At 35.2% G+C, this 12,363-nt stretch overlaps 1 protein-coding gene across 16 annotated transcripts in view; it reads left to right on the plus strand.

Moving 5' to 3' along the window:
- LOC149543864 (denosine deaminases acting on tRNA) overlaps nucleotides 1–12,363 on the plus strand; it is a 195,287-nt gene that overhangs the window by 90,518 nt on the left and 92,406 nt on the right. For all 16 annotated transcript variants that reach the window (XR_016355702.1, XR_016355703.1, XR_016355698.1 and 13 more), the window contains 2 exons: nucleotides 6,450–6,631; nucleotides 6,876–7,442. Coding sequence is in view for 4 of the 16 variants with exons in the window: in XM_089798535.1 (XP_089654661.1) it covers nucleotides 6,450–6,631; nucleotides 6,876–7,442 (749 nt within the window). In the remaining 12 variants the exon portion in view is untranslated. The remainder of the gene's footprint in view (nucleotides 1–6,449; nucleotides 6,632–6,875; nucleotides 7,443–12,363) is intronic.

Below are 12,363 nucleotides of genomic sequence, written 5' to 3' on the forward strand. Positions count from 1 at the left end.
GGGGAACAAATGTGTTCCTTATAAAGAATTACAAGGACGTTGTTTCTAAAAGAAACAACGTAGACTGAAGACGGAATTAGAAACAAAACTAGAGACAGGATAGGAAACATTCCTATCTGGACTGAAGAAAAAAGAGATGGGATAGGAAACATTCCTATCTAGACTAAAAGACGGACTACAGACAAGTAGTTGACTATTATAGAAAGTATAAGATATTATCTTAATACCCTCCCTTAATGGTCAACGTACGGATGTCGGAACATTCTGTGATAACTGAGACCCTCCCTGGATCTACAAAATGCTGAAACCAAGAAGCTTTGCGAGAAGATTGCTATGACTCAAAATAGGTTGCATTTACAAAACTTCATTTTTGTGGAAAAAACGGTAAAACTCAGAATCTCACGCAACCTTGCGTATTACAGACAACTTGAAAATGATTTTTGAGGAGAAAATCAACATACCCATAAAAAAACAGAAACAGATTCAGAAGGCGAAAAATGCAGCTTCGCTTTGATCAGGAAGCTCGACAACTTGTGCTGTTGGCTGGGAAGCATTTTGCCTTGCTTGGGCAGCCAGACGTTTCCGGCACTCGAATTTCATATGGCCGAACTTGTGACAGTAATTACACTGTACATTTTGCTTCGTAGAGCCATCCAAGGATTGAGCAAAAGGTTGATGTTGGGAAGGCTGAGAAGACTGATGGTTGCCAATGTTCTGTTGAAAGGATTTTGCAGCAAAGGCTTGCTCAGTGGAGGTGGAACTGGAGCTGCTACCAAACTGTTGTTTCCACCGATCTTGCTGAAGCAGCAGGGTGCAGAGATCAATGAACTTTAGATCAACACCAGTAGATGTGATGTTGAGAGTCTCGATAAAATGCTCATAGGATTTTGGTAAACTCCGAAGAGTGATTATCACAATATCCTCTTCCTCCATCTTGCGACCGATGGCAAGTAACTGATCACGGATTTCCTGAATCCGATTCAGGTGTGCCTGGAGCAAGGTGCGCTCATCCATGACAATAGAAAACAGAGTGTTTTTCAGAAAGAAGGCTCTGCTCTTGTCGGAAGTCTCATGAAGACCTTTTAGATGTGTCCAGATTTCGGCAGCTATCTTGCCGGATGGAATCTGAGAAAGCTGGTCATCAGCTACAGATAGTTTGAGAAGCATTACTGCCTCTCGATTGTTCAGATCCCATGTATCTTGATTAGGACCCGGAGAAGTCGGACGCTGCGTAACACCCAAAACAAGTTGAGCGGTGTTTCGATATTCGAAGATTGCAATGATGCACTGCTTCCAGGTTCCATAATTGCGACCATTGAATTTGGAATTATGTTCGAGCAGAATATTTGTCAGAGATGCCATGGCATGTTTTTCAATGAAAAACTGTGAAAAATTGTGAAGGCACGTTCTTTGAGGCAAAAATACGAAAGACCCAGAAGAATCAGAGAATGACCTTGAAGAGAGCTCGAAAAACCTAGAAGGAATCTGCTGTCGTTTTTTGGATCCGTTGGCTCGAAAATGGAGGCACAAAAATGGAGGCACCCAGAAAAAACGGATGACAACCTAGTTGAGCTCTCGAAAAACCCACCAAGAATTTGCAAACAAAATATTTTTTCGGCCCCAAAAATTAGGGTTTCGAACAAAACCCTAGCCGTCGGATTGGAGATAAAAAAAAATGGCAAATTTCTTGAAAAAAATGGTCGAATCTGCTTCCTAGAGCACGATGACAGACTGAGATGGAGCTAAAAAAGTCGTGTTTGACCGCCAAACGATTGGCAAATATGGCAGGAGTCGTCTTTTTTAAAAAAATGCAAAGCTGTAAAACAAATGTCAAACGACCACGATTTTCAGAGTGACCACGATTTGCAGAGAATTGTGTTTTATAGCAAGGCCGAGCCCCTCCGCCAAGAAATCACGAGTTTCCAACAACAAATCGGACGCGATTTGCAGGTTGTGAATTGGAGGAAAAAAAACTGAATAGAATATTACGATTTTTTAGAAAAAAGACCTGGCTAAAACTCGGATTTTTTTTTTTACAAATGAATTTCTCAAAAAAAATCAAAAAACCCAAGTCGAAAATCTGAGGTTTTTTTTTTTTTAGAAAGCAAGAATCACAAGTTAATTTTGAAAATTAGCTTTGATAATTTCGGAAAAGAAATTATAATTTTCGAAAAAATTAAAAAACAGGCTCTGATACCATGTTACAAGATTCAAGAAGAGTTGGCAGATTTCCGGATTTCCGGATGATTGATTGATTGATTAACAGAGGAACAAATGTGTTCCTTATAAAGAATTACAAGGACGTTGTTTCTAAAAGAAACAACATAGACTGAAGACGGAATTAGAAACAAAACTAGAGATAGGATAGGAAACATTCCTATCTGGACTGAAGAAAAAAGAGACAGGATAGGAAACATTCCTATCTAGACTGAAAGACAGACTACAGACAAGTAGTTGACTATTATAGAAAGTATAAGATATTATCTTAATATTTTCAAGTGAAGATAACATGCTAGTTGATCGTTAATCACAAATTCATGGAATTGAGAAGATGGTTAACCATTGTGATTATTTATAATTAAATAATCTATTATGATAATATAATTAACTGTGGAGAATTTCTTTGTAGGAAGCATGTCAAAGGAGTGGAAGCATTGTTAGAAAAGAATTAGGCTAGAGCATCACCATCACCAAGGAAATGGGTTGAGGACCTAGCAACTCGAAAACAAGATACATCGATGGGACCCGCATGAGCTATTTAAATAAATAATTTAATCAAAATAATTTGAGAAACATAAATAATTGAGTTAAAATATAAAGCGTATCTCTAAGGATTTAATATGATCTTTCACTTTATTATTATAATAGAAATATTTATATATGTGCATATAATTATAAAAATGATATGACACTATTATATTATAACAATTTAATAAAGTGATGTCACCCTATTAATATATTTACATGTACATTTATAAGTATAAGTTCATAATAATATTTGAATTATAATAACATTCAAATTGTTATAATATTCGAACTATAATCTTCCAATTCTATTCTTTCCATTTTAATATTCTTGCTTTTAATCGATTAACACTTGGCATGATAAATCGATTTAATATTTGGCAATTTGAATTGTCTTATAATCTTTCCAACTTCTCTTTTAACCCTTCTAATTTTCTTTTCCCTCTCTTCTTCCAATCGATTCAATGCTTGGAATTCAAATTGGCATATATTATAATTGGCAGAAGCCAAGAAGGCACAACCTTCCTTTTCATTTAGCCATGAATGAAGTTCGACACTTTATATATTAATCGTCTGCCTTGCTGTGCGAAGGATTCAAAAACCTAGCATTTCCCCCTTCTTTTCTTTCTATCCTCTCCTATCTCTGTTTGCTACGTTTCTTATTGAGCGAGGTTGGATGTTCACTGCCGAACATCTTCCAACTTTACTCACCCCGCTTTCAAATTTTATTTTTCCTTAATACTGTTGGCGACTGAAGTCTGGGAATAAGTCTCAAGTTAATGGGTGAATAGGAGTTCTGGCCAGGGCAAGAAGAGCCACATTCTATTAACAAGTCACAGGTCTTGTTTTTACTTTCTTTCTCTTTCAAGGATAAGCCCGACTGCAGTCAGACTTCTCATTCCAAGATTGGAAACCATAGAAGCATTGTAATTCATGATTCGTTATTTTTTACTGAGTTTAATATTTATCTTCAGCCGATACATAATGATAGGGTTGAGAATAAATTAAACATGTTTTCAAATCCTTTTCTCCCTGATTGAGTATCCATCCATAGTCGGCTAGGCATGTTAAATAGAGATCAATTTATTATATTAGCTGATTGCATTCTGAAATGTATACGAGATCATTCATCGAGTATCATTGAGTTTATATCATTTATGAAACCATTTGGCAGTTGTATCAAACTTGATTGATTACATAAATCCACATCAATGCACACGCTTCTATAAATTTTCCAAACATTTTCAGAATACTTTTAGCATCGAGGAATTCACTGGCAAGATGCCAATGAATTGGTGAAGAGGTGTAAACAAGATCAGTATACTTATAGATTCTCTAACACTTAGGATTCACCGGCGATGAAGCCATGGAAATGGTGAAGAAGTGTAAATAATAATAAGATGATCATAATCTTTTAGGTACCTAGGATTCACCTGGCATAGAAGCCATAGAATGGTGAAGAGGTGGAGTTAACCTGCAAGAACCAATAATGAAATCAGATTCGAATATCTAAATAATGAATAATTAATAGCTCATACATGATTCCGTTTATTGTAATTTCCTGTTGTCAAGTCGAGAGATGTGTCTAGATACTAGGATGCTTAGTTGATGACAAGATGACCCCTGTCTATTCCGGGTAGGGAGGGCCTTTCTCGTTGGAGATTGTGCAAGGGAATAAAGTTAAGGTCCGAGGTTGGGTGGTTAAGCCCCTGACAATGTTTCACCTCTCTCCAAGTTGTCAGATGAACAACAGACAAAGATAAGTTGTACATTACATTGTTTGTCGGAAAACAGGTAATATCACTTTTATGATGTATATCCAAGAAGGTAAGATTAATTGAGTTATTTCATAGTTACAGTTATTTTACATCTAGATGCGAGAGATAAATTTATGGATTGTTTTTCATTGGTATGAATATCGAATATGAGCATATTTCTAATCTTGAGTTATTGCCACAGTTAAGTAATCAGAAGAAAATGAATGATACAGTAGTATCTAAAGCCCTAATTGGGTCAATGGTAATTGGAACCCTAAATAATACGGTGGTATCAAAAGCCCTAATTGAATCAGTGGTATCAGAAGCCCTAATTGATATAGAAGTAACTGAAGCCCTAAATGATCCAATGGTAATCGATGCCCAAATTGCTATAGTGGTATGTGATGCCCTAAATTTTATATAGTGGTAATTAATTATATTCGTCATTTGATTTTGACATAGCAGTATTGGATGGAAGTTGTTATATGATATTGTTATAGTAGTATTTGTGGACTAATTTGGATGATTGTAAAAACATCTCTACAATGATTTCTCGGTTCCAATTCCCTAGTATGTGGATTTAAATTTCTATAGTAAATTCCTTGATGGTGTTTTAAGTTTTTAGTCAAGAAATTTTGTTTAACTGTTTTTAACCGTCAAACCCTCTTCACATGAACTTGATTGATATAACTGCCTTCCTATGAAATTGAAGTAATAACGAAATTTCTGAAGTATGTTAGTTGTTAATTAAGACCCGGGAAATCAAGATGTTACACAAAGCCAGAAAATTCTCGAAATCATGATATTTGCCTATTAAGGCCCAAGAGATAGGCCAATCACTGATAAACATTGATGCTAAGGGAAGCACAAAAGTGAGGACAGTACAACAAATGACCTTGAAGAAGCTTGGGAAGCTTTTTTTTCTCTGGAGCAGAAAAATAAAGCACTCAACATGTACTTCATCTACGAAAATGATTATATGAGAAAACATGCAATCAGAATTCTATGGCCAAAGCTATCCAGTAAAAACCTGGACCTGATTTTATTTTGTGAAATGGACATTTGCTCATTAGGTGATAATGTAAAGAGTTAAGTCCGTGGGGATGTATATTGATGTATGGACACAGCTTTCTTCTTGATACCATGTCAAATTTGACTATATTGATGGTTCAATATATCAATAAATGGTCGTGAGTTTCAATGTGTTGGGTTTTGTTACCTCTTTTTATAGATTGAAACAACTTTTTCGTTGCTGGTCTCTTGACTGTCTGCTGAGCACTATAAGGTCTTTCTGATTTGAAAAATGGCTTATGGAGGCCCTGAAGCCATCACTGCTGACATGCTTTGGTAGGATATAATGATGTCTGGAAATGCCTTGCTGTATGTGCAATCCAGTATTGATTATTTTATGTTCATTCTGCACATACATATAGGATCATATTCCTGATATGCATATGCATTTTCCGTCACAGTTAGCCCAAAAGAGATATAGTAAGAGATTCACCCATTCAGGGAATATTCAATTTATTTGTTGTCAATAGTTTTTTTTTAATTCAATTAAGTATCCTTGGTGGGTGCAAAATAGGGAGGGTCACAAAGAAAACAATATGAACTTGTATTTCTCAGTTTGCCTTTTGCTGGTAGCTATAATTCCTGCAATTTTTTTTTTGCTAATGCTAATGAAAAATTCTGGTTTTATTTTATGAAATTGATAATGTTGCATGGATTTGTTCTATTTGTTTACATTGAAGTGAGGAGCTGTCTTAAATACACCCTGTTGTAAAATGGAAATAGTAAAGGGATAGAAAAAGATCAGAAATTTGGAGACATGCAATTGCCTTGCCAAGAGCTTATTGAAGCCACAAAAAGTGATATCTAGGTCTTTTGATTCATGAAGCAGTGGAAGATTCTGAACTTGATAAAAAACTATATGTTTGACTACAACAGGTTTTTCTACAAAGAAATTGAGCGTCTTAATAAAATATATAGTAGGGCTTCCAGGCACCAGGAAGATACAAGCCAAGTTGCAGTGGATTCAATTTTTCAGCTGGTTTCAAGTGATAGGAAGGGCCTGAAGTATAGAATAAGATCAGGAGCAGAGCTTCATTTTTTTTCCAGTCAGCCTCCTTGTAAGTATATGTTTTAGTTAGCATTACCTTAGCAGTTATCAAGGAAATTTTAAAAAACAAAAATATTTTACACTAGAAAAATCTGAAAAGCATAAAAATATATCTTTTTTTTTATGAATTTTAATGGGGAATTTTGTTAAATTATTTTTTCAAATGTGTTTGATTCATCTGAGTGTTTCTCAACAAAATTCATTACCACAGTAAACTGCCTAGTATTGGTTTTTGAATGTGTTTTTGTATCTAGGTGGAGACGCGTGCATTATATCTCCAAGATGCTTAATGAAACTTTTGCACTCTGATGCACTTCATCTTCAAACGTCATTCCAAAATTTGAGTAGTCCACTGGAAAAGTCAAAAGGGCACAAACATGAAAACAAGCAGAGCATTTCAATGAAAAAATCTCAAGGTCAAAGTGAAGAATCTCCAGGAAACCAATTTATTGAGCCTACAAAATTATCAGATATTCCAGAGCAACCACAATTGTCTTTGTTAATTAGGCAACAGACTGGTGCAAAACTCGCACACCTTGAAGTTGGGATTGGATGTGAAGAAGCATGTGCTGCAGAACAGCAGAACCATGGAAATCATATCTTGAGACAAAATGGGCACAAATCTGTAAATGATAGTGATATTCATGTTAGCCATCAAGTTTCTGGATTCGAAATTGACCATTCTAGGGGGAATCATTTTGATTCCGTAAATGCTTTGCAAGCTATTGGAATGGTGAGGAGAAAACCTGGACGTGGAGATGCTACTTTGTCCATGAGTTGTTCTGATAAGATTGCTCGTTGGAATGTGCTTGGCCTGCAAGGTTTACTTTCCTTCTTCCATTTGTCTGTGTAATATGCCATATTTATTTGCTTATAGAGATTTTAGATGACTGTTGTGAATATTTTTGATTAAGTTTGTTTCAGGGAAGAACACACACCCTCAAATTACATTTCCCTTTTGTTAAGCTCTCCATTTTGAAGAAAGAAATCACTATGTTAGAAAAGCTAGGGAATGCATGTTACTGTCTTGCTTTTATTAGTAAACATCAAACACAGGCCAGAAACAAGATATTTGAGGCTTTCACACTCAATAAATTAATCAGATTACTTCTGGAGTAAACACAGATTTATAGTCATGGATGTTTCAGATCACATTTTCTGGTCCATCTTAGTGTTGAAGATGTGATAAAATACAATTCAGAGCTTCTTATGTTGATGAATACATTAAAGTACACAAGGGGAATAGTACGAGAAAATAATAGTCATATTCTAATCTTATTAATTAATTGATAGATTTGAAAATAGATAAGTAGGTTAATGTACAGTAGTCCCGTACCATCCAAGCTTAAATGACTAGCTTTGACAGTAAATTACTCGAGTCTAATTATTTCTGGTATAAACATCCTAAGGTTGAGGGACCCTAGACCGTGAAAATTTGGTGTCCAGATGATCACAGTTGTTAACGGACCAATTTTGAAAAATAAAATAATATGACATGAATTTTGCAAATCAAATAAAATCACATACTCTTTCACCTCTTGAGCTCCAGCATATTCCCCTGAAATGCCATAGAAGATAAAAGCTAGTGGATTTCATCATTTATCTATTATATTTTTTCTTCACTTCTCATTCTTGCCTGTCTGATTCAATCATCAAAAGTACTACTGATTGCACATAATGACAACAATTCTTTTATACAATCTTAACTCTTTTTTATGCTGAATTCTATAATTTTTAATGAAGGGAAAGCTTTTTGGCTTTGTTACAGCCTTTTGAGGTTTACTTTGTTGCCATGGAAGGGAAGGATTAGATTAAACTGTGTAACCTGATTGTATATAAATACATTGTTTTACAGTTTTACCCATACAAATCTCTTCTTGATGCTGAGTTTTATAACTTCTAATCATGATAAAGCTCTTCTTCATTGACACAGTCTTTTGAGGTTAGGTTTTCTTCTATGGCAGGAAAGAATGAGTTTAAATCATCTAGCCTAACATTTTCAGCTCCCAATTTGCTGATAGATCTGCCACCTTATTTTCTATCTTCCTAGCATGTTGGAAAATTTTCTCTGAATTCTCTTTGCATCGTACTGCCATATATGAGATTGTTTCTTTGTCGGTGATTGCAGAACATCTTCTCAGTGGTTCAGAATCTCATTATCTCTATCCCTTATTGAGTCTTATTCCTCCTAAGGGAGTCATTGGCTTGGCCTCATTTTTTGTGTCTAGTTCCTAGCAGACTGGAAATTAATAGACGTTATCCATCATCATCTTGAAAGATTCCTTTTCATACTAATGTTGGATTTGTTTTCACAGCTCTGTGAAAATTGAGCTCAACCCAAATTGTAGGACGCTTCTTCAATATGTTCTTTGGGATATCTCAACCTATTTTTACTAAACAGATTGCTAGGTTCAAATAAATAAGATGATTAAACTGAAATCAGTAACTTATTTTCATAAGTATTAGAACCCTTTAACATCTTGAAGATTATTAGTCTTGACACTTGAATAAGAATACGTGCTACTCTTATACCATGGAATTAGTCAATGGTCTTTTAAGTTTTTTCATCCACTGAACAAGCCTTAAAGATTGTCATTTTTTGAGCTATGGGTAAAAGAATAGAAACCAGCAAATGATTTTTATGCCCATCAGTAACATAAGTAGGTATATGAGATATGGAAGTGTTGAAAATTGAAATTCACTTTGATACCATGTAAAGTTGTAGAGAAATGTTGCCTTAGGAATGAAGTGACATTAGCTTGAATTGATAAAAGAAGGAAAGAACAAGAAACGTAATTTGGAGAGACTTTTGCATGACAACTATAAACTTGAAGTTGAGATGCATACAATTACTAAAGAAGAGAGGCATAGGACAGAGACTTGGTTGATAAAACAATGTAAACATAAATAAAGGGTTTAAATTTAAGGTGGTGAAAATATATTGCAACATAAGAAGCTTTTGGTTTGGATCACAAGCCATGGCAAGAAAATGTGATAACATGGCAATCTCAATATTTACATGATAATAAACCCTATAATATACATCACTATTCAGAAGCTTGGCAAAATTTCGCAAAATTGACCCATAAATTTGTATGACATTTTTAAAAAACAACCATATAACTTAATTTGGAGAGTTATTAAGTTGGGTTTTCTTCATTGATAGATCAAAATATGAATTCAATGCACATCATAGTGTTATCTTATTATGATTATATGTTACCTATGTTACTGGATGCACATCTGGGACCCTAGAATCAGGTTCGGGTTCATGGACTGGTCCGTGCTGGATTTGCACAGGGTCTTTGTTTGGATCTATGGGCCAGTCTACAGATTTGAATGGATCCACAGGTCTGAACAGGGACCTTGTGCGAATCCAGCACAAACCTTGGGTAATCCCATGCAGACCGCAAGGGACCCACAGGCCAAAGAATGTTTTTTTTATAAATCACTTTTTCTCCAAACCCTAAAGTGACCCTAAAATGGAGCCTCCAAACACATTTCATTTCACATTTGCTCTCATTTTTCTCTCTCTATCTTTTTGAAGTGAGGTTATTGTATTCAAAGGAGATTGATTGTGGAGTGGCAAATACCTTCCAAAAAGCAGATTTGAGTGTTTAAAGCATGTATTTCAACCATATTCTATAGTATTTTGATATATTGTTTCAAGTTTTTGAATTATCTTAAATTTCTTTCAAGTTTTGAAGTATGTTTGTATTTCATTTTTGTTAAAGCTCTGCGGGTGGGCAGGGGTCTCAAAAGTTTAAAATTGATAAAGGGTATCCTTTATCAATGAGAAGTCAAAGCTCTATGGGTAGGCAGGGGTCTCAAAAAAAATTATTTCATTTTTTTTAAAACAATGAGTAGTCAAATCTCCGTGGGTGGGCAAGGGTGTCAAAAATTTAAATTTGATAAAGGGTATCCTTTATGGAGAAGCACTCCAATAATTTTTCAATGTCTTGGAGGTGGGGGGTTTATTTGGAAATACATTTTTGTAACACATTATAGAAGCTGCTACTTCCGAGTCAAACTTCATTTTTTGGGCCCTAGGGTAAAGGGATTGATATGTGTAAAGGCCCAGGGCCAGATAAGAAGGGGTTGTTAGATGGGAGACTAGCAACATTCATAAAAGGACAAGAAGATGCTGACAAATTAGTTGCCAAAGGGAGACAATGTGCTTATACTAGGAAACAAAAAACAATAACACCACCCACTCAACCAGCCTCTAGATTTTCCTTCTTGCATATGCTTCTAGGGAGGATGAACCCGCAAGAGGGGCCCCTTATATAATGCATTTCAAAATGAGTTAAGAGATATTGTTGATGAAAAAATTGGACATTGCCTTCATGTGAACGGTCTTCCATTCAACTTGGTGAGATTGCCTTATTGGAGGGAGATGGTGCAAGGACTAAAAAATGCATGTTCTGGTTACCAAGGCCCTAGATATGAAATGGTGTACATCACTTTATTGCATAGTGAAAGAAAAATTGCAGAGGCCTAACTAAAACCAAACAAAGATTCTTTGGTTCAAACAAGGGTGTCTTTTATTTTTGATGTATGGAAAGATTGCAAAAACCGTCCATTAATCAATGTAACTTCTGTATCCACCAAGGGAGCAATGTTTTTGAGGGCAGTTGACTATGGAGGGGAAGTAAATGATGTAGAGTTCATTACTAGGATTCTCATTGATTTCATAGAGTTGATGGGTCATGACAATGTTGTCCAAGTAATTACAAACAATGCAAGTTCCTTGGTAGAGGCTAGATATGATCACCTCTTTTGGACACCATGCATCATCTACTCCCTCAATTTGGTGATGCAAGCAATTGGCACCCAAGTTGAATGAGTGAAAAAAATATATGAGGGCGAGGAGATTTAGATGTTTGTGACAAACTGTCATATGTAACAAGCAATTTTTTAGAACTTTCTCTAGATTGGAATTATTGAAGGTAAATTTAAAAATTTAATTTATTTAGTTACATTTATCATTTTGTCATGTTTTACATAGCTGAAAAAACTTTTTTTTCATGTTTCTTACGTATTCCAAATGTGTTATTAACTTTTTATTAACATGTTCTTAGGTGGTTTAAACCGGCTTTGTATCACATACAATCATTCTTAGACAAGTTGTGAGGGTGAAGGAGGCATTGTCACAAATGGTTACTAGTAACCAATGGGGTATTTGGAAGCAATGCAAGAGAACGAGGGCCTAAAAGGTGAAAACAATGATATTGGATGATGATTGGTGGGCTCATGTGGATTATGTATTAGTATTTATCAAGCCTATCATGTCTATGCTTTTGTTTTCCAATAGTGATAAACTATGCTTGGGAGACATCTATGATGCCATGAACACTATGTTGGAGAAAGTAAAATTGGTAAGTTATAATATAATCTTCTATCCTTTTTTATTGAAAGAGATATAAATTTTTAATTAATGCAACTTACATCAAAATAACTTACATGAACATCATTTGATATCCTAGGGCATACAAAGGAGAGAGAATGATCTTGAGGATGCCTTATACAGAAAGGTGGAAGCAATTGTTCTTCATCGTTGGAACAAGATAACTACAGCTTTGCACCTAGCATATGCTCTATCTCCTAGATAGTATAGCAGATAAGATAAGATAATGATATTAATGTCCAACAAGAGACGAAAAAAGGGTCTAAGGGACTGGAACATACCACAGGGAAGAAAAACAACCCAACAAGAGCACCAAATGGTGTCTGAGAAAGAGC

The sequence above is a fragment of the Cupressus sempervirens genome, chromosome 8 (genome assembly GCF_028749045.1).
Source record: "Cupressus sempervirens isolate cs-2001-9-10 chromosome 8, ASM2874904v1, whole genome shotgun sequence".
Classification (NCBI taxonomy): domain Eukaryota; kingdom Viridiplantae; phylum Streptophyta; class Pinopsida; order Cupressales; family Cupressaceae; genus Cupressus; species Cupressus sempervirens.